This window comes from Prionailurus viverrinus, chromosome A1, assembly GCF_022837055.1.
Source record: "Prionailurus viverrinus isolate Anna chromosome A1, UM_Priviv_1.0, whole genome shotgun sequence".
In the NCBI taxonomy this organism is placed as follows: Eukaryota; Metazoa; Chordata; class Mammalia; order Carnivora; family Felidae; genus Prionailurus; species Prionailurus viverrinus.
This window is the reverse complement of record NC_062561.1, coordinates 24,429,078-24,453,719: the sequence shown is the minus strand read 5'-3', so window position 1 is coordinate 24,453,719 and position 24,642 is coordinate 24,429,078. Positions and strand designations below refer to the sequence as shown.

The 24,642-nt window shown below is 39.5% G+C and overlaps 1 protein-coding gene across 4 annotated transcripts in view; it reads left to right on the top strand.

Annotated features, from left to right (window-relative positions):
* LRCH1 (leucine rich repeats and calponin homology domain containing 1) overlaps positions 1-24,642 on the top strand; it is a 201,008-nt gene that overhangs the window by 157,347 nt on the left and 19,019 nt on the right. For all 4 annotated transcript variants that reach the window (XM_047870810.1, XM_047870983.1, XM_047871063.1 and 1 more), the window contains 7 exons: positions 1,548-1,637; positions 1,733-1,769; positions 5,455-5,508; positions 6,234-6,306; positions 17,370-17,479; positions 18,542-18,679; positions 23,278-23,355. In XM_047870810.1, the coding sequence (XP_047726766.1) occupies positions 1,548-1,637; positions 1,733-1,769; positions 5,455-5,508; positions 6,234-6,306; positions 17,370-17,479; positions 18,542-18,679; positions 23,278-23,355 (580 nt within the window). The remainder of the gene's footprint in view (positions 1-1,547; positions 1,638-1,732; positions 1,770-5,454; positions 5,509-6,233; positions 6,307-17,369; positions 17,480-18,541; positions 18,680-23,277; positions 23,356-24,642) is intronic.

Genomic DNA, 24,642 nt, shown 5'->3' with positions numbered 1-24,642 from the left:
TGGGCTCAAACTTAATATATTATTTCAATACTTGTACCTTTTGCATTTTGTGTCACGCCCCCAATAAACGTTTCTTACAAATTTGAGATTGATTAATATGTGAACCACAAAGTGAAAAAGAACAGCCTCATTTGGGGGAAATAAAAGTGGCTGGGGAATGTGGGCCCGGAGCCCAGTAGTGAAGATCTCGGTGACCTGGAGGAGGGTTCCCAGCTTTGGGCCTTAGTTTCGTCATCCTTCATGAGAAGTGCGATGAACTGAGGACCTCAAGATTCCTCGCTAGCTTGGAAACATTTGAGGCAGTGAGTTGCCAAGAATGTGGAGCCAGTGGAATGGTGGGTGTGTGCTCGAACTGCGAATTGCGGAAGAAAACAGCCCTGAGTAACTTTCCAAGAGCTAATTGATTTGCATCTTTATGGAATGCTATTTTAAAATCGTATCATATTGTAAAACTTTATATGGCTTTCATTTGCTGCCTAAAATAACTCACTACTTTGGCTGCTTTCGATCTTTGTTGTTCATCCTGAATAATTATCATGATAGGACAGTTCTAACTTATAATAATGTTTCTGTGAGCCAGTATAATAGCGATAAAGAAAGGGTCACTGTTTGTTTCTATTAAGAGAGGGCTCTTCAAGAGGTCACTTATTTCTAGCTGCTTGGGACTGAATATTAATAATAAAAATACACATAAATATTGGGTTTTTCCTTTATCTCATATTTCATAGGTCCAAACTTTTTGTTGTTTGAGTTAAACCACTGATTATAGGATTAAATTTTAGAGGTTTACCTTTCATACAAATTTAACATCAAAAAAACCTAGTTGAATATTGGTATCATATTTTGTCTTTATCTTGGTTTCTTTTTTAAGGATTTCTGATTATAGATTTGACAGCATTTTCAACAGGGCATATATAATATGACTCATCCCTACCTTTTATAGTAGCCTTGTAACTTTCATATGACTTACAGAAATTCCTGGTTTTATAGATCTTAAACAGAATTCAACTCTTAAAATTGCAGAAATTCAGAAACTATCTGTAAGGCAATTTCAGAAATAAAATTGCATATCAAATTGCTTATGAATTCTAATTTTTTAAAATGAGAGTACTAGTATATATCAGAGATATCTTCCTATTAAAACAAAATGCCCTTCATACATGTAACATAATATAGTACTCTTAGCAATTTTCTTTACCTCTATAAATTAATCAAGTTCTAGAATAGAATTTTGTGCTACCTCATGAATATTATGACTTTGGCAGAAATTGCTATTATATTGCAAAGAAGTTGTATTTCAGTACCAATAGCAGATAGAAAATGATGTTCAAATTATATAAAATTTTGCACATGGTGGGGAAAATACCATGTAGCTTGAAATTTCTACCATAAACCTTTGATTACTCAATCTAATGATAAACATAACTTTTTAATATACTAAAATTATAAACTAAATATGACCCAAAGCATTGGATTTATTAAAATCATAGAACCTATGAAAAGTTTAACTAACAAACATGCTAACATCTTTTTTTCCTACTCTTTAGATTAAGCACAGATGTTTCAGAGAGAAATGTTGTAAACTTTTATCCTGTGGAATCAGCAGAAGCCTTAGACTTACAAGATTCTGCACTAAAGTATGTTGACCTTTTTGTAACTAAATGTATTTTCTCTTTCTACATTGAAGTATGTATGTTTTAAATTCCACTTTATATCCTTTTTTTTCCTACAGTGGTCAAATACAGCTGGAGACCTCTCCCGTTTGTGAGGTAAGGCTGCTCTTGGATTAACCAGAGCTCCGTGCAGTCCTCCACCATGGAATGGTGGCTCCCGTATTCTACAAAGATTTATCATTGGGATAGAACAGTCATTGAACCAATATTTGATTTTATGAATGGTCTGTTTTTCTAATTTTGTATACTTCTGCCTTATTTAGTTTTCCTGTGTATTATACTTCCATCTTCCATTAAAGGTGAGGGTCGGCTATTTCCATTAAAATCTCGAAATTTCTTGGGTCAGATGGTCTTGCTGAGCCAGGCAGTAGCAACTGAGATCCCTAAGGAACCCCGAGACATCAGAAAGCGTAGGCCCATTCATTGCAATTTTAGAGCCAAGAAGGAAGCCTCGGAAGTGGCCAGGAGAAAATAAACTACAAAAGACTTGAAAGGCAAGGACAAATGATTTGAGAAGTCCCTAGGAGGATTAGAAGACCTTAGCAGAGAGACCTGGGGGAGTTATTTGGGGGCAGAGTAAGGGCAGAGTTACGGTGTGTGAAATGTGGTTGGCTGCCGAAAGCAGTTTTGACTAGATGAGCCTAAACGGTCCCAGAGAAGCAGTTATATAAGTAGGTTTGAGCTGGTGACTTGGGAGTGAAACCTGGGTGGCACTCTAATTCATCTCTCCTTAATGAGTGGGTTTAGGATGGCTAATTCCGGTATACACACCAGTTTATGTCCCCTGAAGTGTCTGAGCATGGGGAGTGTAGTGAAGCAGTTTCACACTCTTTACTAGCGAAGTCTGTGTTGAGGAAGAAGAGAGAGAACTACTGTGATTTCATTGTTGAGAGCCATGCCTTAGAATTGTGTTGAGTTGTAATCCTACCTCAAAGACTTGCTAACTGGGCAGCTGTGGGCTATCTCTCCAAACTTCACCTTCATTTTCTCTAAATTGGGACCGGTCTCACAAGCCGGGGCACCTAGGTGGCAGCTATTACTCTGACTCTGGCACTCTATTGTTGTTATCGGTGTGGTCCTTAGAATTACTGCACCGTGTCTTTCCCGGTAGAGGCATCATTGGATTACCCAGTTCTGGAACATCAGGAAGCATCTTATGTGAAGGCTGCCCCAGCACCATTCCAACGGGCTCTCTCCTTTGAGACACAATACTTGTGATCCTGTGCAGGCCCACTTTTCTATTATTGAGTGATTGATGATAGTTGATCTGCTTTTCTTCAAAAGCTTCCTCTTTGGAAATAATTTGAAACTTACAAAAATGTGGGGGAAAATTGTAAGATTCTATTAAAAGTTACCAAAATGGCATCCTTTTACCTGGAGCTACCTATTACCAACGTTTTACCTCATTTGCTGTATTGTTTTTTGTCTTTGTTTCTCCACACACAGTTCTTTTTCTGAAACGTGTGAGAGTTTCATACATCATAGTCCTTTTTTCCTAAACATTTCAGTGTACGTTTTCTGAGAATAGAGATTTTATTTTACCTAACTACGTTTGGTTATCACGTTCATAAATTTACATTGATAAAATGTTTTCATCTCATCTACCATTCATGTTCCAAACTTTTCAGTTGATCTAATGATGTTCTTCATTTTTTCCCTTCTAGTGTAGGGCCCAGTCTAGTGGCAGGTGTTGTATTTAGTCATGCGGTATCTACAGTTTCCTTTATTTTGGAACATTTCTGTAACTTTTCCTTGGTTTTTATGGCCTTGAAATTTTGAAGACTATAGCTCTCTTCTCAATGGTGTATGCCCCTTATTTTGTGGGAGAGAAGTTCCTCCTATTTCCCACGTTTAGATTGAGATTCTATGTATTTCATTGGGATACTGCACGGGTGATTTGTGTCCTTCTCAGGATATCCCCTATGTCTGTGTGGCCCTCAGAGATGATGTTAATTTGATTACCCAATTGTTGCTTAACAATCATGTAATTACTGTCCTGTTTTTCTGCTACAACCAGTAAGCATTCAGTGAACAGTTACTTTAGGACCCTGGGTGCGTGATTTCAGGAATACCAGTGAGACACAAATCCTCTAGAACAAAGATATCTCTACTCCACCTCTGATTTATAGTGTTTTGTGTTCATATATATATATATATATATATATATATATATATTTCCCTTTTTGGTTGAGTGAGGAGTCCTATTTGGCATAGGAAGTTCTTACTCATTGTCTCCCTTCTCTAGGACAGTCATCTGTCCATGACAGGCACGTGTCAATGATTTTAAAAAGGAGGGATAGGATAGCTGGCTCTAGAAGTCCCAGGGAGGAGGAAGAGGAAGTAACGGATTAGCAATGCCAGTGCTAGTGATGATACAGAACTTAAATGTGATCCTCATCAATGATGTGGTTGTTTTTACATTCTCTCCTCCATCTCATTCAGGAGGAAAGTAATATCTGTAGTGTAATCTTGACTCAGTTAGCCAGTGTTTGTTGAGTACTTGTGCTGGATTTCGTCTTGTTTTTGGTGTCAAGGACTGGGGTATTAAGGATATGAACTTGTCCTTCCTTTTAAGGTGTTCTAAAAATTATGAAGGGAAGAAGACTTAGATTTTGAAAAACTTGAGAGTAGGCTATGACATGGTCTGTAATCCTGAGTGTTTTAGGTGCTCTGGGAGACCAGGAAAGAGATAGGAAGTTAAGGAGAAGGAAGTAAACCTGGGTTTGGGGGGTAGTTTGGACTTGGGTCACCAGTTCGACAGGTGAGGCCGCAGTTATGAAGTGGTTTATACATCACATTGTCTGACTTTACATATACTTTAGATGACTGTCCATATCAAGTTTAGGTAGCACTGGCCTCCATTCAGGAAGAATTGCAAATGATAGTCTCATTCATAGATAGTAACAAATTGGGGAAGGTATTGGGGGCACAACAGGAAAAAAATCAGAGGAAGGAATTGCTTATAGAGGGATCAGCCTTGCAGATACTTGTTAGTAGTTCTAACAAAGCTGCTTAACTGGGTAGGGAAATTAATGACATTTTATTCTAAATATATGTTTTTCCTTTGGATTTGTCAAAGTTCAGAATATTTTTTAAATAGCACTCCTCAGTAGGAACAGACATCTTAAATTTATACTGATTTGGCGTAGTGTAAATGAAGATGTTTATATTAGTTATCCCCAGATTTTTATTAGGGTAATCTGTGGGGTTCTTGATCACCATATGCAGAAGGCAGATCTGAGTAACATAAGCTAGAGTTTCCTCCTTGGTTGCCAAAGCAAACTGGCATTGAATGGACAACGTTAAGATCGTGGCAGGTAATTTGGAGTCCAGGCATGTACGTTTATTAAAAGCTCCCAGTGGGGTTCTGTGTATTTGGAAAGTGCTGCCTTGGACCATTTCTAAAAACCTCTCGTTCAAATGGGGGGGTGGGAGCCTGCAAGTGGCTTAGTAACCTAGCAAGGCAGGTACTTTGAACTCTTTGCTCTGGGAAATTCCTTTTCTTAGTTTGTGTGATACTTTAGATGTATTTTGTGTGTGTGTGTGTGTGTGTGTGTGTGTGTGTGTGTGTGTGTGCGCGCGCGCGCGCGAATGTAATAGCTGCATGTTTTTAGTAAATGTAAGTATGAACTACTTAGCTACTTAACACACTGAATAATTAATTCCATGTATATTCCTTGTGTGCCTGTGTACCAGGGATATGATGGAAGTCAGAAGGATGCAGTTCTTGCCTCAATAATTTTATGGTCTAATAAATATACCATGCATTTTTTTCCTTAAGGTGCAAAATGACCTAACATTACAGAGTAATGGGAGCGAGTATTCTCCAAATGAGGTGAGTTTCCTGAAGATTCACGTAAGCTGAGGTATCTTGTGCAGCCTGAATTGGAATATCTTTGACAGAAATACATAATCTGAGACTGTCATGATTCACGACCCAATTGTATTGCAGATTCTCTGGGGGAGTCTCTTTCATTAGCTATCCTAGTCTTAGCTGGCCCTATCCATAATTAAGGATTAATTTCATAAGATATATTTTGAAAAGCAAATATGGCAACATCTTTGTAGAAGACAAAGTGATGGCTCAAACACAATATTTAGAATGTCCTGGTATCCATAAATGATTCGGTGTGTGCCTTCCCTGTAGATGAGACATCTGTTCAGTGTTACGTGTTTTCTTATTTCGCTGTGTTAGGACATCATTCCTCAGATGCCCCCTCTGTGAGGTGGATGTGAGTGTGTTCCTGTGCATGTATACACATGCACGCATCTATTCTGCAGCAGAAAGGGATTGCCAGTTTCACATGATTGTAGAATATTTTTTTATTGAGCAGATAACAATTAGCTCTCCCTCCCCAAACAACATTCTGTTGATGATGCCGCTTAAAGCATTTGCAGTGCGAAGATGCACCCAATATCAAATTTTTTGGTCCGGGCTTCATCACAAAGCAGCAAATCCAAAAGGTAGCGGTCGTACTATAATCCTTGAATGTAGAGAAGCACGTATAGTTCTGCTTTCGGGTGTTGTTTTTAAACCGTCTTTTCTTTCTGATCCTGCAGATTAGAGCCAACTCCCCTGCCATCTCTCCTACCGCCAACAGCACGGGGCCGTTTGGCCTGAAGCCTCGATCAGGTAAATGAAAACCTCAGCATCTTTGTACTCGTAAATACTCAGTGGCTTCTCCTGAGTCTTTTATTAAATGTCGATGTTCTAGCGTGAGCAGCTGTGAAGGAGCTCGGGCGAACGTGAGTCCGGGGCAGGGGGGCGGGGGCAGACTTTGGAGCCTTGTTTTCAGTGAGTCACCTGTTAAGTCCATGCTCTCAGTAGCAGATACCTTCCCTCCTTTTCAGTCAGAGCGAAGAGAAAAGGTGATGGGGTGTGTGAGTGGGGCAAAACTTTTCCAATGAGTCTTTTATCCAGGGAAGTGAAAATAGCCAGCCCTTTGCCCCAGCGGTTCCTGGTACCCTGCTGAGCTAAATTTAGAGCAGCCTCTGGGAGAGTGACTCCTCTAAGGCATCGCTTGTTTGCTTTCTAGCCCGTGTAGGGTTATGTATTTTCTCCTGTAACGGTGATCATTTCGAGGCTCACATGAGCGGTCAGGAGTCATTTCTTTAAAAGAGCCTTTCTGCTTATATTACCTACTTTCTTTTAATTTAGTGTTAGTATGTTCACAGGTGTAAATTCTAGCAACGTGCAGAGTAACTATTGATTTTAAAAAGAAGGGATACGCATAGAAAAAATTGGTTCTTTTGATTTCTTCACTCAAGTTCTGGCACTGTCTACCTGGTTGTAGGTCCTTTTTTGTTTTAACATGTTTAGTTCTTGGTTTACACTCCCCACTATAATGCTTTTAAGGAAGTGTTAAGAAAGGACTCAGACACATGTAAGCAAAAAGCTAGTAAAGAATGTAGATGTTCTTTGTTTTTTCAAGAAAGCATTTTGGCAACAGTAGAAGTTATACATGTGTATATTTTGTAAAAGGGTACCATAAAAATATAATTTCTTTATGAAGGATTTTTTTTTTTTTGTATTTAGAGCAAGTTGACTGATGGGTAACATGTAGCCAGGTGTTAATTGTTTCCTAGCATTTTGGATGGGTGCTGAGGAAAAGCTATTTGAGAAACTGCCTGGACATGGGAAGGATTAGCAGGTGTTTTATGGAAAGCCAAATTGTGTGTGAAATAAGGTTCAAATGACTGGCTTCCTCATGTATGGAATGAGCAGGGCATATGCAGCCAGATCTGGGCTGGGCCTCCGTTTCCCTGGGGTCTCAGGTGTGTGCTCGGATCAGGTGGGCACATCTCATCCGTGCCTTCAGTGCTGGCCTGCGGGGAGAGGACCTCAGATTGGGCTACAGACTTGCTCCTAATCCTTACAGGCAGTTTTACATAATTTTGAAATAGTTCATAATGGAGCAAACAAAAGTTGAGTGGATCTCCAAAGAACAATATTCTTTTGAGTGTGCATCTTTACAATTTGGTTGTAAAATTGTCCCAGTGATTCCTTTTTCTTCCTTGTGTGGAGTCCAAACTCAGCTTATCAACATTGTGCTTGTACTCTTCAACCATTTCAGATTCTTTGTACTGGTGAAATAGAAATGGGGTATTTATTTTGAATAGCAGAAAACAGAGATAATTTCCTCTCCGGGCTTCCAAACTTTCTAAAATGCTGACTAACCACTGTGGAAATTGTTCTAGCCGTTGAAAGCTTTGTGGAGTTTGGTTGCTATAAATAATGCTGATTTATCTTCAGGAATATCAAGTGGCATGTAGGAACTTTATAAAACTAGCATTATGTATTGGGGAATTTTAAATTTTGTTTAGTGATTTAAAAATATTACAGTATATATTTTTCCCATTTTCTAGAAAATAATATATATAGTGATCTTACTTGAAGATCATATGATTTTATTAAAAAGATAGAAATTCTTTTTGACCGAGTAGCTTTGAAACTTTAAAAAGCCAATTAATTTTTATTTTAAAGTTATGTATATGGATTTATGTGGTTTCTGTGTTATAAATAAAAACAGACTGCTCGAATCAGCAAGTTTGGATAAGAACTTAGATTCTTAAATAGGCTGCTAGTTTTCTTCAAAAGAAAATTTTTTCCTCAATTGTGTTTTCCTTCAAGGAAAGGCAACTACATATACTCAAAGATTCGTTCCTAGAAGCGTGTCCATTTATTGTACTGGCCCTGCCTTAGCATTGAAAAAAAAAATGGTACAGATATTTCCTCAACGTGTAAAATTACTAGATGGATATTTAGTACAAAAAAGATGTCATTTCATAAATGACAAACTCAGAAGTGCTTGAAATTGATTAACGTCTGTTGGTGAATTAGGTTCATTGTTAAAGAGACTCTACTAGTCAAAATTGTTTTCCTCCCGATCAGTATCAAAGACAATGTTGAGAAGTGTGTGTGTCAAGGGTTGAAGAAAGATTTGGCCAGCTACAGCCATCAGTAAAGCGTGCCAATAGACTTTAAAGAGAAATTTTACATTGCCATGGGGGAAAAATTGACAAATGGTAAACCCAGATTCTATAATAGTCTCATTTCTAAATAATGGATATATTTACATATATTATTAAGCTGTGTCTATGTAGCCAAATTTTTTGTGCGAATGGTATTTGCTACAATTGTTAGTTACTTAGAAGGTTTTTGAAAAAGGTATCTGGTAGGTCTTCTGCTTTTTATCTGCATTATCTATGGGTGCTCTTCCTTTCTGCTGACGTGATTCATTAGTACTCTGAGTCTGTGAGCTTGCAGAACTGTTAAGATTAACGATATTAACTGCATGCAAAGTATATGATTGATAAGTACTAACACTCGGTTTTTATCATTCTTTTTATTTCATGCGCCATCTTTCATTCTTCTCCTGTATTGTACATTTGAATTTAAATCCCATGATATGAAATTCGCTTCATTTCCATACAAACCTTATGCCATTTGTGAAATGCTGCTGTCCCTTTGGTTTTTCCTGGTCCTTGTCCAACTGTACGCGGACCGGCTCTCTCGCTCTCCTGCAAGACCCAGCCCTCACTCTTCCTCCTATCTCCTTCAACAAACTTACACAGGCACAAACATGGGACAGCTCTAGCTACAGTGTTCCATCTGAAGGAGACAGTGACAATGGTAGGTGGCCTTGTACCTTTTCTTCAACGTGCTCATTAATAAGCCAATGAATATACTAAACGTTCGTTTCTGTACAGCTGAAGATAGAGTATATTCACCTGCATGCCTGATATAAGAAATAATGAGTAAAGCTGGAAAGTGAAGTCCAGAGCAGTGCATGTGGATTGCTGTCTAGCAGTTTGTTCAACTACGTTTAATGACCTTGAATATTCTGAATTTCGGGAGGACTTTACAATAATTTCTTTCTCTACCTTTTCTGCTTGGGTTTTTTGGTGTGTTTGCTTGTTTACCAAAATTTGGGAGTGTCTCTGCTTCCTCCTGCATCTCAACAAAGTGTGTTTAGAGTTTGATCTTTTATTATCTATACTCACCATGTGAGATTTTTAAGGTAATTAATACCATGGCTGATCCCGGAGTGGTGCACTGAAAAGAATCTTAACATTGAGAAATTTCTAAAAATGAAGAGAAAGCACCTGCCTTCTCCCTTTTTAAAAAAAATTTTTTTTTTGGTATTTGCACATTTTGACTTTGGACACCTTCTACCTTTGTGAGGGTAAGCTCACACCTATATAATCGTCAGTTGGCCTGAAAATCAAATGTGCCAGTAAAAAATTAAAGACAGCTAGTTGGGAGTATTATGAATGTCTTTTAATATAATGCCATTACATATCTTAAATAGCCTAAAAGATGAAAACAAAATGTAGTTATTTTGATCTACATGTCACATATATCAGAATCTCCATTTGATCTAATGTTAGTTAAGAATTTAAACATTTTAGGGGCGCCTGGGTGGCGCAGTCGGTTAAGCGTCCGACTTCAGCCAGGTCACGAACTCGCGGTCCGTGAGTTCGAGCCCCGCGTCGGGCTCTGGGCTGATGGCTCAGAGCCTGGAGCCTGTTTCCGATTCTGTGTCTCCCTCTCTCTCTGCCCCTCCCCCGTTCATGCTCTGTCTCTCTCTGTCCCCAAAATAAATAAACGTTGAAAAAAAAAAAAATTAAAAAAAAAAAAAAATTTAAACATTTTACTGTGGGATACAGAATGCTAAAAGTAATGTTAAATGAAATAGTATGATTTATAAGGAAGAGAAGTGAGATGTGAGGTATAACCAAAATGCAAACACAATAGGAAAATAAATTTTCTGATAGTAGTTATTTTTTAATTGGAGCACGTTATATAGAAAATATATATTTAAAACATTTGCTGTGATTTCTGGTTAAAATTCAATAAAAAAGCCTTTTCCAATTCCCTTGTGTAGAAGGAGTTCTGTTGTTTCATAGATTTCTAAATTTTTTAACTGAAAATAAGTAGGCTTCAACAACAACGAGACACAAGTCCCTCCGTATACCATCCCATTTTAAATTCTGGAAGTTGAAGAGGGCTCAATGGAAGCTTTTTTGATAAACTGTTTCTATACTTAAAAATAAAAAAGAGAGGGACAGGCATTTTTGTTTTTCGGAAAGCACAGCTATTTATGGATCTGCTGTTGTTTAAAAGGAAGCAAAGCCTAAAATGAAAGATTTATGTGTGATTTGGTATTTCCTTCGGAGTGATATCTGAAACCAAAGACTTTTTTTTTTTTTTTTTTTTTTTTTTAAGCTGGAAAAGATGTAGTCATGTTATGTAGCAGTAGAATCTGTGTAGACGAGCCAACTAAAACCAGAAGGTGAGGGCACGTTGGTACTTAGCGGTGGAGGTGAGGCCACAGCGGGGCCCTGATGAGGCCCCATTTCTCTACTCATTCTGTAGCAATTTATTGAGGACTCTGTGCCAGACTGCCGCCTTCTTATTAAAAATCCTAAAATTCTCATAGAAATGAATAATTACAGAAATCTCTCTGAAGATAAAATAACCTTGCACTACATGCTTGGTTTTTTTTTTGTGTGTGTGTGTGTGTGTTTTTTTTTTTTTTGTACAAGTGCAGATTCCAGGGATTCATGTGTAACGATGAAGCCATACCACAACCATAATAAAGGAATTGCTTTCAATATTCATGTGGTTCCATCTGTCACATCAGATAATTGGTGGTTGTCATTTGTCCCTATTTGCAGTTTGTCTATAATATGCCATGGTCGACAGCTCATTTTCTATGCAGAAATATTTGTGCGGGTTCCTAGATCAGACTTTTCACATGCTTCTTCATTCTCTTTGTGCTACGCTTGGCCTTGTGATCTGGATGGATTTTCCAAAGCAGTTTTTAAGTTGATGAAGATGCACTATACGTATTCACAAGCACACAAGCTAATCTTGCAAGAGAAATACAGCCTGCGTTTTTAGGTGGTTCTTACTCGTTCCTTTTAAGTAGGAGATCCCCTTTAGTGGCCACTCTTTGCATCTCAAAGCTGATGACCCACATCAGTTTTGTTTCCTCCTATGCGTATTATCCATTATCTGTGTCCGTCTCGACTTTTGTAAATAAATGGTATCTTCTTACCAGCCCAACCCAGAGTAATGTAGCTTGTCTGTCATTTATATTTTTTCGTCATTATTTTTGGTAAGTTGGCATTTTTAGACCTTGTTCACTGTCTGGCTTTATATTGAAATCCCCCTTTATTTAAATTCTTTTCAATATGTCACTCCAGACATGTCTCATTTTCAATTCCCCATTTTTTCTAAAGCTCTTTCTTCCAAGGAATGAAACATGGCAAACGGGTTAGCAGGTCCTTGGAGGTTTGAATTGCCACGGCCCCCAGGGTCCGGCCTCTTGAGACGGATGGGGAGTAGGTGTATAGGTCTGCCCGCTCCTGGTGTTGGAAGGGGCAGCTTCACTTCAACTGGTTCTTAACGTAGAAACTTCTCCTCTTTCTTTGGCTCTTGCACCCTATTATTACTCTGCCTCTTTCCTGCCTAACTGCCTTCACTTTGAAGTGAAAACTGTTCCTGTATTCTTTGGAAACATTGTCCCTTTTTTATTTGCAATTAGTTCGTGGGTGCTAATTTATACTTATTGAAAACTGGCCTTTGAGGCGCCTGGGTGGCTTAGTCGGTTCAGCGTCTGACTTCGGCTCAGGTCATGATCTCACAGTCCGTGAGTTCGAGCCCCACGTCGGGCTCTGTGCTGACAGCTCAGAGCCTGGAGCCTGTTTCGGATTCTGTGTCTCCCTCTGTCTCTGCCCCTCCCCCATTCATGCCCTGTCTCTCTGTCTCAAAAATAAATAAATGTTAAAAAAATTTTTTTTCATTGGCCTTTGAATTATCACTGGAGCGTGAACGAATGGACCTATTCATCTGGGGTCAATTTACAGACATTTTCTGAGTTTTTGCAATAATCTTGCACCTCTAGGTATTCTTTTCCGCAGACAAAAATGAGGAAATAGGCCATGAGAGATGTTTTAGCAATTCTTAGCCCTGGCTTCATTAGAATCATCTGAGTAATTTTTTTTTCATGTTTTATTTATTTTTGAGAGAGAGCATGAGCAGGGAAGGGGCAGAGAGAGAGAGAGAAGTAGGGGGGGCGGGGGCAGAGGATCCAAAGCGGGCCCTGTGCTGACACCTGCAAGCCCGATGTGAGGCTCGAACTCATGAACCATGAGACGTGACCTGAGTGGAAGCCAGAATCTCAACCGACCGAGCACCCAGTGCCCTGAGTCATCTGAATATTTTTAAGACTACAGGTGCCTATCCCCCACACTCAGAGGTGCTGATTTATTTGGTGCCACATGGAGTCTGCACATTGATTACTTTTTTACTGATTTTGATATTATGTTAGCAGGTAAAAGTCACTAGCTTAAAATAAATTGCCCAAAATATGAGCATTTTGAGGGCAGAGAATATATCTAATTCATTTGGGGGCACCAGAAGGGAATACATAAATGCATTAATCAGATTTTTAATTCGCATTAGCCTGGATCTTAAACCCCATGGTATTTTTTTCAAAGCCACTGTATTTTGCTGCCCTTGAACTTGTGTATTTAATATCACACACAGTCTAGCTTTTAACTTACAAGGAGAAACCAAGAGCTACATTTCAAAACCTCATGCATCCACAGAGAAGAAATCTCCTGTCATTGTTAAATTTAGGTAATAAAGGTTAATAATATATATAGACTGATAATTTCTATACCAAGGGTGCATTTCATGTAATAATTACATAGGCATTTCAGGCAATTTTTTGAGCAATGGGTTTTCTTGGTTTAAAATAACGGATATTCTTAACAACAAATAGAGAAATGTGTTTTTTTCCCTCGCATATTTGTAAATGTCTGTTGAATGTCTACTTTGTGCTAGGCATGATGCTCATTATTATGGATAAACTCTGAAAAAGACAGACAATATATATTTTATAGAATTTTTACTCCAGAGTCTAATGTGTTCAGACCTGGAAACCAAGTTTTGGTAGATTTTTCATGACAGGCAAAATTCAGATGACTGATTATCAGGGTAGGATAGTCTCTGCAAAGATGCTCTCCAAATAGACTGATCTTTGAAGGAGGGAATTTTTGAAACACTTGTTTCATTTTTTTCATCCATCAAACTGCTTTGTGGGGCAGAATGAGATACAAATTAGAAACAGACATAACCTTTCACAGAGTCATAATGGAGAGGAACAGATCTGTACTGTAAAAGAGAAAGTGATGAGTGCCATGAGAGACACAGATAAAGAATTCTGTACGTGGATAGCTCAGTCCCAGGTCAGGGATGAGGCTGAGGAGGAAAGGGAAGGAAGTGGTAGAGATAATGGAAAAATCAGGGGAATCTGACCTGTACCTGCAAAGATGAATTTGACGTTCTGCAAACATATTCATCACTCCTTGCAGGATCTTTCCTTAGAGATTTGTTTCTCTGGCTAAATAAATTACAAATATGAGCAAATAATCTTTTGCATTCTTTGAATGTTATTCATTAGATACATAGTAATTAAATAGTTAAGCACGACTGATTTTCTCCTGCATCTTAAACCACCTGTCTCTTCCTACGCACACTCATGCACACACACACTCATACACACACACACACACACACACACACACACACAGTCATACACTCACTCTACTCTCTTGTCCCTCTTTTTTTTTCTTCTTCTTCTTACTTACACTTAAGTAGGATGGCATTTGATTTGAAAAACAGGTGCTAACAGTGCAACTATTCTTAAGATTGTCTTAGAGCCTCAAGTTAAACTTCTCCCTCCCCTGAATTAAGTAAAAAAAGTTCTTAAAATTTAGTGATGCTAAATTAAGGAAAAAACAGAGTAATTCTTCCATAGATCAGTTTCCCAAAGCTTTGGTCCAATCTGGTAACTGCATGTATTATTTAATTATGACTTGAAAGGAAAGAAAAAAAACTGTAGGTAATATTGTCAGAGCTATCATAACGGTCCCATTAAAATTACTGTGTCACAACAGACCCAGCAAAATAAGCAAGCATTTATGTGCTCTTTGGATTTATTATTAGCCTAAAGAGTTTAATTTTTCATGTGTAATTAATCCATTTAGGAAACAAGTAGTAGTATAGCCATGGTTTCCAGTAATTTTAAGTACATTTGAAGTATTCACTTAAAAAAAAAAAAAAAACACGGTTCAAATGTGTTTTAACACTTTGTGATTGCTTAACATTCATAGAGCAAATGCCCAAGCATGCGTTTTATATTTTTAAGATGTATGGGAATTTAAGATGAAAAATGAGGCCAGAACATTAAAACCCAGACACCATTGCATTATCTTATCTCACAGAGGGTTCTAACAAGGCGTAGATACTTGAATTGTGTGCTGTTAAACAAAAGCTCATGGTTAATTTAACTTCCTGATAGTTTCATATTCAAAAAGAAATCTGCCAATGAAAACATATTGAAAATATTAAGCACGCTGTATTAGATAAGATTGCCCCTAGAAAAAAGGCAAAGGAAAATAAAACCTCCAAAGAAAACATTAGATTTGTTTAAACGAGGTTGGGGCGCCCCTTGCTGGCTAGTGTATATATTGCTCAATTGTGTTCACATTCCTGGACTTTTTTGGTAAATTTGGTTGACTTCTTTTCTTTGGGGGTGTGGATTATTTCTTAAATTTTACACATAAATATATATCTCTTCTGGTTGTCATATTAAATGGGTAGATGTTTTTTGTTGGTCTTGATAGGATGCAAAGGCAAGTTTAACGCATTTCCAATTTCTTCCATGCTTCCTTCTCATTTCTCTGTGCTCTGCGAACTTCTCATCTCTCCCTGCTGGCTTACTGTACCCTGCTTCCTTGGCTGGACTTGCCTTTATTTTTGAAACAATTGGTCTCCCTTCTTGTGGGTTTGGTTTTTGTGGGTCTCGGTGACAGCCCTTTGGGGACACGTCTTTCGCTCTTTTTGCCCGTGATTTCCCTGGGTGTCCCAGGCCGATTTCCCTGGATGTCCCAGGCCGAATCTCTGTGAGGTTCTGGAAAGTGCTGTGTCTATTAGACCACCTTCTTTCTCCCATCTACTGTCAATCAAAGGCTTATTAAGATGTGTCAACTTTCTAATCTTCTGTAGAGCATCAGAATGCTAATTAAAATATCCTATAACTGATTTAGAAAGAAAATACTGAGATGTGAGAAGCATAATGCAAGCCGTTCATTAAGGTGATTTGGTACAAAGGTACCCATTGAGAGTAAAATAACATAGTTGGGTGAGCATGTGATCACTGACTTTAGGGAGTGGAGTCCACATTTAACTTTTATTTTATTTTTTTATTTTTTTAATGTTTATTTTTATTTTTTAAATGTTTTTAAATGTTTGTTTATTTACTTTTTGACAGAGAGAGAGAGAGAGAGAGATAGAGCATGAGCAGGGGAGGGACAGAGAGAGAGGGAGACACAGAATCTGAAACGGGCTCCAGGCTCTGAGCTGTCAGCACAGAGCCCGACGCGGGCCTCAATCCCATGAACTGTGAGATCATGCGTGACCTGAGCCGAAATCAAGAGTCAACCCACTGAGTCACCTGGGCGCCCCTTAGTGGTTATAATTTTAAAGACGTGAAGCCAAAAATGATCTCTTAAATGGCTTCTAATGTTGCCAACTTTTCTAAAAGGAGTCTATGGTCATCTCTAAAGAACTGACTTTTGGGGGGCGCCTGGGTGGCTCAGTTGGTTGAGCGTCCGACTTCGGCTCAGGTCATGATCTGACGGTTGGGGGGTTCGAGCCCCGCGTCGGGCTCTGTGCTGACAGCTCAGAGCCCAGAGCCTGTTTCGGATTCTGTGTCTCCCTCTCTCTCTGCCCCTCCCTTGCTCATGCTCTGTCTCTCTCTGTCTCAAAAATAAATAAAACATTAAAAAAAAATTAAAAAAAAAAAAGAAGAACTGACCTTTGGGATATGCTGTCAGAGTTTTCCCCCTCCACACTTAAAATATGTAATCCTATGTATTGTCACTTAGTTCTTAAGTCAGGCTTATAAAAAATTTTGGCTAACAGAAACATTAACCTGCCATGATTTTCAATGTGTAAAGCAAGTCTTGAGTCCTCTTATTTGAATAAAATTATTTGAGTTTATGAAAGGATTGTGAAACCCCAGGTATAAATTAACACTTAGAATGAAAGCAGTAGGAACAGAGGGAGGGGACATCTGTCAGGGATATGGCCTGGCATGGTTCCAAGGATGACCCAGACCCTTCCCTGGGTCCCTGAATGCTTCCCTGGATTCACTTTGTTGTCACCAAAAATACAGCTTCTGTTACTCTGCATAACTCACTACAATTGAAGATATAATCCTTGGGGGCGCCTGGGTGGCTCAGTCGGGTAAGCGTCCGACTTCGATTCAGTTTATGATCTCACGGTTTGTGAGTTTGAGCCCCGCGTCTGGCTGTGTGCTGACACCTCAGAGCCTGGAGCCTGCTTCGGATTCTGTGTCTCCCTCTCTCTCTCTGCTCGTCCCCGGCTCGCACTCTAACTCTCAAAAATAAATGAACATTTAAAAAAGAAAAGAAAATATAATCCCTTAGAATAGTCAAACCAAGCTTTCTGTGTGAAGTCTGAATTTGCTTCCATGAGTGGTTAGTGTGCTATTTAGGGGTAAACTATTTGTTTAGCTTAACTATGCGTAGTCCTGTACGGCAGCCTGTGGTAGGCACTCTTAATAAAGGTTTTTGTTTTTTTCCTCTCTGTTACAGTGTTTCTGAGACCTCAGAGAAATTTGGAATCTATAGACCCACAGTTTACAATTCGGAGGAAAATGGAACAGATGAGAGAAGAGAAGGAATTGGTGGAACATCTCCGCGAGGTACCCGAGAGATAGTATATAACCGAATAAGTGCCTTCAGGGTTGAGGCAGCATTCTGTATTTTCGAAAAATCGACTTTGAAGCACCGTAGAAAGGGACCTGTAGGACTCTAGCAAACAATCAGTATTCACAGCATGGGAGCTTTGAAGGAAGAGAGAGAGAGCAGGGCTGAAGAGGTCCTCGGGGTGGGAGCGAGGGGGGTTGGCTGTCAGAGGGCAACCGTGAGTGTCGTGTGTCCTAGCCATGTAAGTGTCAGGATCCTGGCTGTGATACTCTGCTGTACTTTTGCAAGTTGTTACCTTTGGGGGAAACTAGGTAAAGGGCACACGGAGTCTCTCTAACATTTCTTGTAATGGAGTATGGATTTATAATTTCTGAAGATAAAAAGTTCAGTTTTGTTAAAGGGATAAAAATGGATTTCTCAGTTAAAACATTGTGTGAGAGGGGCGCCTGGGTGGCTCAGTCGGTGAAGCGTCCGACTTCGGCTCAGGTCATGATCTCGCGGTTCGTGGGTTCGAGCCCCACATCGGGCTCTGGGCTGACAGCTCGGAGCCTGGAGCCTGTTTCAGATTCTGTGTCTCCCTCTCTCTCTCTCTGACCCTCCCCCGTTCATGCTCTGTCTCTCTCTCTGTCTCAAAAATAAATAAACGTTAAAAAAAAAAAATTAAAAAAAAACCATAATGTGAGAGAAAAGCATCCCTCAATCCCTCGTCTGCCCCTCGAAGGCCATCAGAACCAGCTGGGCCTGGTTTCTGTTGGTCGCCTCATTCCGGTTTTCTATTTTCATAGCCAAGGCTCTGGCAACATTGAACTCAAGAAGTAATTCCATTATTCCTTTCACTCAACTTATTAAAACTTGTAGGCGCAGCTGAATTTGGTTTTCTACAGCAGAATTTTTACTGTAATATCTTTCGGAAAAGGTTCAAATAATGTCAGTGTTTTCCAAATCTTCCTATTCTTCTTCCCCATAATGAAGTTAGTGTCTCAATTCATAAATACCCGTACCTGTTTCTTACTGTCAGTTGCCTGGTAACAGCTGGCTTCCTTCTGATTCCCCCACAGAGCATCGAGATGAGACTCAAGGTCAGCCTGCATGAAGACCTGGGGGCCGCACTCATGGATGGCGTGGTCCTCTGTCACCTGGTCAATCACATCCGCCCGCGCTCCGTCGCAAGCATCCATGTCCCGTCACCAGCAGTTGTAAGTAACACCAGATAAAGGGAGACTAACTTTTACATAAGACACACACTTTGGGGGGACGGTGTTGCTCGTTAAAGATGAGTTGTGATTTAAACAGTGAGAAGTCTTTCCAGAAAGCTCTTCCGGTTGGTAGCTTCTCTTCTTTTTTTTTAATTTTTAAAATTTTTTTTTAATGTTTATTTATTTTTGAGACAGAGGGAGAGCGCGAGTGGGGTAGGGGCAGAGAGAGAGGGAGATGCAGAGTCTGAAGCAGGCTCCGGGCTCTGAGCTGTCAGCGCAGAGCCCGAAGCGGGGCTCGAACCCCCCAACCGTCAGATCATGACCTGAGCCGAAGTCAGACACTCAACTGACTGAGCCACCCAGGCGCCCTGGTAGCTTCACATCTAAATGGGATCTCTTTCTCAATCACTGAGGCTTTTAGGATGACTCTGAAAAGACATGGATTCTGTATAAAATGACATCAGTAACCTCTCCAGCCAGAGTTTGGTCAGCCGGGCATTAATTCAGCAATTCCTTGGTGCCTCACTTTGCTCAGGTGGGGTACACTGGAGGTCCTGGGGCAATAATGAGAAAAGACTGACTGAGTGAAACTCCACCAACACCCTCAAAATCCGCTGCTCCACTGCAGGGAGGTAAAGCTGGATACAGAAACCTCTTCCTGTGGATCACAGAGCACGTTTCCATCCAGAAGAGGGTTACAGAGTCACTTCTTTGGTCATTCAGATGAGGGTGGGGGAACCAGAGATAAGCTTGTCTTTGGAGTCCTATATCAGGTTCAGGCAAGTAGGAAAAAAAGAAAAATGTCTATCCACACTCTCCACTGTTCATTAGGAGAGGTGGGGAGAGTTTTGGGGCTCTGCAGGCAGCGTTTGGGCTCAAACTCTAGCTCTGCCTATAAGCCATGTGACGTTGGGCAGGGATTTAACCTCTCTTTAACTTGATTTGTTCTTGGACATGTTCTTCTGAGGATAAAATAAGGCCCCCGCATGTGATACATGCACGAATGTAAGCCATTGATGTCATTAGTGTTTATAGAACAGGTTTCAACATTCAGAACCCCTAATTGCAAGGCACAGTGCTCATAAAATATCACATAATGAGTGTTTTTCTCCCTCCCACCCCCCCCCCAAAAGCTCACAATGGCATTATTGATGCTTTTCTTTTGGCAGCAGGAGAGATTAGCTAATGAATCTACTCCAACTGTCAGCTCCCTTTCTATACTATTGAACATATTTTTCATGGAAAAGTTTTACCCCCTTTTTTTTGCCTCAGAAATTAGAGGAAAATGATCAATTTGTCTCTTCAAATCTGTGCCTAGCTTGCCTTAGTTTGGGGAGCAAATTCTGTCCTATAATCTGCTATGAAACTTTCCAGTATTTTCTACAAATGAGGCCCAAATGGCTATAAAGTTGTGTGAGCCATGTGCGAAATTCACATTTAATAGTTTTTCCCTGTTTTTAAAAAAAAATTTTTTTTAACGTTTATTTATTTATTTAATTTTTTTTTTTTTTAATTTTTTTTTTCAACGTTTATTTATTTTTGGGACAGAGAGAGACAGAGCATGAACGGGGGAAGGGCAGAGAGAGAGGGAGACACAGAATCGGAAACAGGCTCCAGGCTCTGAGCCATCAGCCCAGAGCCCGACGCGGGGCTCGAACTCACGGACCGCAAGATCGTGACCTGGCTGAAGTCGGACGCTTAACCGACTGCGCCACCCAGGCGCCCCAACGTTTATTTATTTTTGAGACAGAGACAGAGCATGAACAGGGGAGGGGCAGAGAGAGAGGGAGACACAGAATCTGAAACAGGCTCCAGGCTCTGAGCGGTCAGCCCAGAGCCCAACACGGGGCTCGATCTCACAGATCCTGAGATCATGACCTGAGCCGAAGTCGGACACTTAACCGACCAAGCCACCCAGGTGCCCACCCCCCCAATTTTTTTATAAGAGAGAAACTGTGACTCCTCATAGCCTCCAGTTTGAATGTACAATTAGTTATATTATTCACAGTGAATATGAGTCATGTGTCTAAGCATTTTTATATTTTGTTAATCCTTCAGGAAAAATGATGCACTCCTTTAAAAATCTTTTGGTTGTCAACCTGTTTTCTTTTTTAAATATTTTTTTAATTGAAGAAATAATGAGAAATAATGCCCAACTAGAGAAAATAGAGAAATGCAGAGGAAAAAATAATATCAACCTTTTTTCCACGAGCCAAAGACAACCACTGCTAGCATTTTGGCCTCTCTACTAACTGCTAGCATCCTTTCTGCGTTTAAGGTCTTTTATTGAATGATGAGCTACTTATGTATACTATTTAGTAGTGTTTAAAATGTATCAAAACCTAGATTTTCCTCACGTCACAAAAATTCTTCATAAATATCCACTTTAATAACTGTAATGTATTTTAGCTTGCATTATCATAGTGTAGTTTTCCTTTTTAGAAATATGGGCTGTTTCCAAATGTCCACTTACCTAAAATTCTTCGGGGAGGTTCTCGGAGCCCCCTTTGATCAGCCCACCAGCTGTGCTGCAGCTGTGGAACCTGCTTTTGGTCCTAGTCTGGGCTATCATTGTCTACTCCAGTGTTTACGCGGGCTCTTCCCTCTAAACTAGAAGGCTCCCCCAACCTTCTCTCCAAATGTCCTCATCTTGCAGCCTCACTGGCTCCCATTGCTCCTGTCCCTCAGCATCTACAGGAGGCAAGCCATTCGTGAGCCCTTAAAACTGAGTTAGGTTCCGTTCCTTGATTTTTTTTTTCTCCTAATAGTCTCACAACTCAGACCTCTACCATACTAAACTACAATTTCCTGCAACTTACTAACATTTCCAACTAAACTAGAGGTAAGTGACCCTGAGAATTGTGTGTTTCGCTTCCACGGGTGCATACTTCACAGCTGGTAGAGTATCTGACACATGGGAAACACACAGTGTGTGCCATCATATCTGCACCAACAGAATGGATGCCTTTTCTGCCCACGTTATTGTCAATGTCAAGCATTCTAACTTTTCATTCACAAAACTAATAGTGTCCATTTTTTTTATGCCAAGCAGGTGTAATTTTGATTCTTTGACCATTGACGGGGTTGAACCTCTAACTATTTTATTTGTAGTAAGTGCTTTTCTAGCTAAACCCAGACGACAATAGTAGAATGGGCCCTCCTTCAGTTCCAAAGATGGGAAATATTCTTGCGTTGACTTTACTGGGTTGACCTAAATATTTTGAATGGTGTTGGGCATCTTTGGAGTTTCAGAAAAGGGCCCCACAAAATCCTAAGTACACAGAGGACGATGAGGGCCTGGAGGGTTGGAGAGACAAATACTCAGGTCTCAAATGGTGAAATGCCTCTTGGTGCCCTGTCAGCTGGGCCAGCTCCTATTCTTCTGGTAACCTCATGTCACATTACCTAAGTCTGTTCCTTCCCTTTGCATAAGGGTGAACGTGGTGGCCTTGTCCTAAGACATGCCTGGGAGTGAGCAAAACCACCGAAGCAGTTTCCTGCCCCATCTTTGCAAGTCTCACGTTAAGGGGTACCATTTCCTCTCTAGCCAAGGTGGAGAATGCTTGTTTAGCCTCCAAATTAAATGGTTCCATGCCAGCAGGTTTTCTTTTTCCCTTTTTCCAGGGGCGGGAGTGGGGGGAGGATAAGGAGTCCCTTTTTAAAAAGTAAATAATGCGCAAACAGATTTTTGTGCTGAGTGGTGTGGACCCTCTAAGATGGGCTAAGAGTCACCTCACTCTCGCTTACTTTTCACAGGGCAAAATCAGTCTTTATAAAATATTACTTCCACACCCAGACTGTTGGATTCAGTCATTCTTCTTGCTCCCTTTTTAAGGGAACTAAGAGTAGAATATTAAAATTTAACAGTAAAGCTTTTAAACTTACCATGTAAAAATCAAACTGTGTGAATCAGATGTACCTGTTTTCCATCCCACACCTTAGAGGCCATCTGTAACCACAGTCAACTCAACTGTGAGAGGCCATTGCTTAAATCCTAAACAGGCCACCATTTTTATGCTGTTTACTTCTGTTGCCTCTTTCTCATCAAACCCATTGCTTTGGCAGGAAGGAGATTAATTGGCCTGCTGAATTTAACCCTTCTTATAGAAATATATTGCTGTTGGGAATAGGTGATGCTTATGGTATATTAATAGATGAACGAAAGCAGATTATGCAAGAGTATGATCCCATAAAAATTATAAGTATGCATGTATGTGTATATACATATACATATGTATATACACATACATGCCTATGCAGAAATTTGCATTTATACACATATATATACACATGTATATACACATGTAGAAATCCTGCTTATATAAACATCTATGTGTATGCATGTGTTTCTGTGTATCTTTTCACACATGCATATACACATACACAATGTCTGGAAGAATATAATCCAAAATATTAATAGTTCTTATCTCTAGGTGGATGTTTCTGGATGATTTTTATTGTCTTCTATTTGCTTAGGTATGTTTTCCCTTCAATGAACATGTGTTACTTGTGCCATTTAGAAAGGTTAAAATTTAACCTGTTATTAAAAATCATTTCTCTTTTAATAATTAATTATTTCTCCATATTTGCATTTATAGCCCAAACTTAGCATGGCCAAATGCAGAAGAAATGTGGAAAACTTTTTGGAAGCCTGTCGAAAATTAGGAGTACCAGAGGTAACATCAAACTTAGTCCCAATAACCATGTTTTGGTACCGATTTCATTTAATGCATGTGTTTGAGACCACTGAATGAATGTACAGATTTACACATCCTTTGTACAGACTTTGTCCAAAGTCTCAGTCTTTTTTGAGGAATAATGTTGAATAAGTTACATAAAATTTTAGCTGAATTCCTCTATTACAGTGAAATTAAAATGGCTTAAAGCGGTATTGGTCAATACTGAGGGAAAAGAGAGTAGAATTTCTTTAAGATTTTGAAATAAATGCAAAATTCCAAACTTGAGAAAAACATGTAGTCAGCTTGATTCTCTACTCCAAGAACAAAAATTGCTGAGGCTCCATTGAGCCATCTGGCATGTTCCACAGGGTAGAATTTTGGAGGTGATGGTTTTCCTTATCCAAAGCTGTTATGCAAAGCACACCTGTAGTGAACTCCTAATTTGTTGATTTCCATTCTGTGTAGTTGCATTTTGGGTATGTGGATCAAAATAATATTGAAAATATTGTAATTATTGTTATTATTATCATTAATCATTACCACTAATAATAACAATGTTTGTATGTTGCTTTGTAATTTGTTAACTGTTCGCAGTTCCATTCCCCCATTAACCCACTGTAGATCCAATTGGCATTCCTTATAGCGAGCCCAACTATAGGTGGCTACTTTGTCTTTCTCCCAAGCTAAGCCCCACCCTCAGCCTCAGCCTGATGGCTAATTTGGGGCTTTTAAAGGCTTTGCTATTAGTAACAAAATCCACTCAATCTGGGGATAAGTTGAGAAGTTGATAATCATTGTGATAAACAGATATGGACAGTAATTACATTTTGAAAAATTTTCTTCTATGTTTTCTAACATGCCAGGGATAAAGTAACTACAAACTCTGCTGTGAAATACTGTTTATGAGTATGTGAAGGAATTGCGTTGCAACGTAATTCTACTCAGTGGTAGCAGTTAGTTATTGGAGTTGAGAAAGACTTATTCTCCCTCCCACCATCCCTCCCATCTTCCTCTTTTTCCCTCCATCTTTCCTTCCTTCCTGCTTTCCTTCCTTTCTTCCCTTCCTGTCTTTTAGCTTGTTAGGGTTCAAAGGTAAGGGGTTATTAGTGGTGCATTTTTTATCTTATTTGAGGGCAAGGAGAGAATTATTAAAGCACCATTAAGTCAGAACTGTATCCATAAAGAAAACCTTATAAATTCACGTTTAAAAAGAGCGTAATCTTTATATAATGGATGAAATGTCTTTGTGATCAATCCAAATGTCTTTCAGTAATGTTAATGTTA